General features: G+C 41.9%; 1 protein-coding gene across 1 annotated transcript; it reads right to left on the minus strand.

Annotated features, from left to right (window-relative positions):
• Positions 1-459: 459 nt before the first annotated feature.
• LOC140822466 (uncharacterized) lies at positions 460-1,536 on the minus strand. Its single transcript, XM_073183240.1, has 3 exons — positions 1,299-1,536; positions 756-845; positions 460-698 (listed from the first exon to the last, which is right to left on the minus strand). The coding sequence occupies exons 1-3, from the start codon at positions 1,534-1,536 to the stop codon at positions 460-462; spliced, it is 567 nt and encodes a 188-aa protein (XP_073039341.1).
• Between the last annotated feature and the right edge of the window lie 205 nt (positions 1,537-1,741).

Raw genomic sequence — 1,741 nt, forward strand, 5'->3', positions numbered from 1 at the left:
TGCTTCCTACTGGCCTCATCTGTGACTGGGTAGAGGGTGCTAGCTGGAACGAGTGAACAACAGATGATCGTCTATCAGGCTGAGACACTGATCCAGATGATTCGGATATCTGGGATCTTTGAGAACCACACTGTGGACAAACTCTGGCAATATGTCCCTGCTGTCTGTAGATGTTGCAACTACCAAACACTCATTGGCATTTCTATGTGGGATGTCTTCATCAACAAGTTCTGCAATAGATCCCGGTATAACTCTGGCTCTGTCAGGAACCACTGGAGCTAGATGAACTACTACCAGATTTCTTAAATTGTTTCCCTCTGGCTTTCAAATAATCATTCTTTCACTGCTGCTACTGCCACTCTCAAATCTGGGAGGTGGTTGATGGAACTGAATTGAGGGTTGTTGCTGTTTCGGTGCTGGTGCAACATACGAAGCTCCTTTTTATCGAGTCAGGCCTACTTAAGCCCCCTTTGCTCTGTTAAAGGCATCAACAAAGTTATTCCATCGCCCGGTCTTTACCAGTGTAAAGGTATCAGGATTTAGGCCATTGATGAACCGATCAGCGACAACTTCATCATTCTCAGCAACGTGTGGAGCAAAACGCAACAAGGTAGAGAATTTAGCCACATATTTCTCAATTTTCAGATTACCCTGTTTCAGGTTGGCAAACTCTGCACCCTTTTCTTTTCTGTACGATACTGGGAAAAATCGTTGATAGAATTCAGTTTTGAAAATCTTCCAAGTAATAACCGTACCTCGATGCTCCAAAGCTCTCTTGGTCGTAAGCCACCAATTCTTTGCAACATCATGCAACTGGTGCCCAATCAATTTGACCCTACGCTCATCTGTATAGTTTAATGAATCAAACAACATCTCGATATCATCAAGCCAACTCTCACAGTCGATAGAATTCTCAGTGCCTTTCAAAGTCGGCAATTTGAATGACTGAAACCTCTTCAGCAAGGTTTCCATGGGGGTTGCTGTGACATCCATCGGATTATTGGAGGTACTACCCTGTTCTGGGATCCTTCAAGGAGACATATCTGATTATCAAAAGGGTTAGTAATCAAGTCTAACAAATCTGTTTCAGTCCTCCTCTGATCATCTTACTGCTGATCAAGAATCGGTTCTGATTCATTCTCATGTCATACATGTTTCGAGTCAAATCAGATATTCAGGTAAACATGTATTGAAGCAGTAAAACATGCTAGCATCACAAAAGCAAGGAAAGAAACCTGAATCTACCCCGCTAACTCTCTTCTATTCAGTTTTGAAAATCTTCCAATTAATAACCGTACTTTGATGCTCCAAAGCTCTCTTGGTCGTAAGCCACCAATTCTTTGCAACATCATGCAACTGGTGCCCAATCAGTTTGACCCTACGCTCATCTGTATAGTCTAATGAATCAAACAACATCTCGATATCATAGAGCAAACTCTCACAGTCGATAGCATTCTCATTGCCTTTCAAAGTCGGCAGTTTGAATGACTGAAACCTCTTCAGCAAGGGTTCCATGGGGGTTGCTGTGACATCCATCGGATTATTGGAGGTACTACCTTGTTCTGGGATTCTTCGAAGAGGCATATCTGATTATCAAAAGGGTTAGTAATCAAGTCTAACAAATATGTTTCAGTCCTCCTCTGATCATATTACTACTGATCCAGAATCGGTTCTGATTCATTCTCAAGTCATACATGTTTCCAATCAAATCAGATATTCAGGTAAACATGTATTAAAGCAG

This window comes from Primulina eburnea, unplaced genomic scaffold (genome assembly GCF_022965805.1).
Source record: "Primulina eburnea isolate SZY01 unplaced genomic scaffold, ASM2296580v1 ctg857_ERROPOS3498143, whole genome shotgun sequence".
NCBI lineage: Eukaryota > Viridiplantae > Streptophyta > Magnoliopsida > Lamiales > Gesneriaceae > Primulina > Primulina eburnea.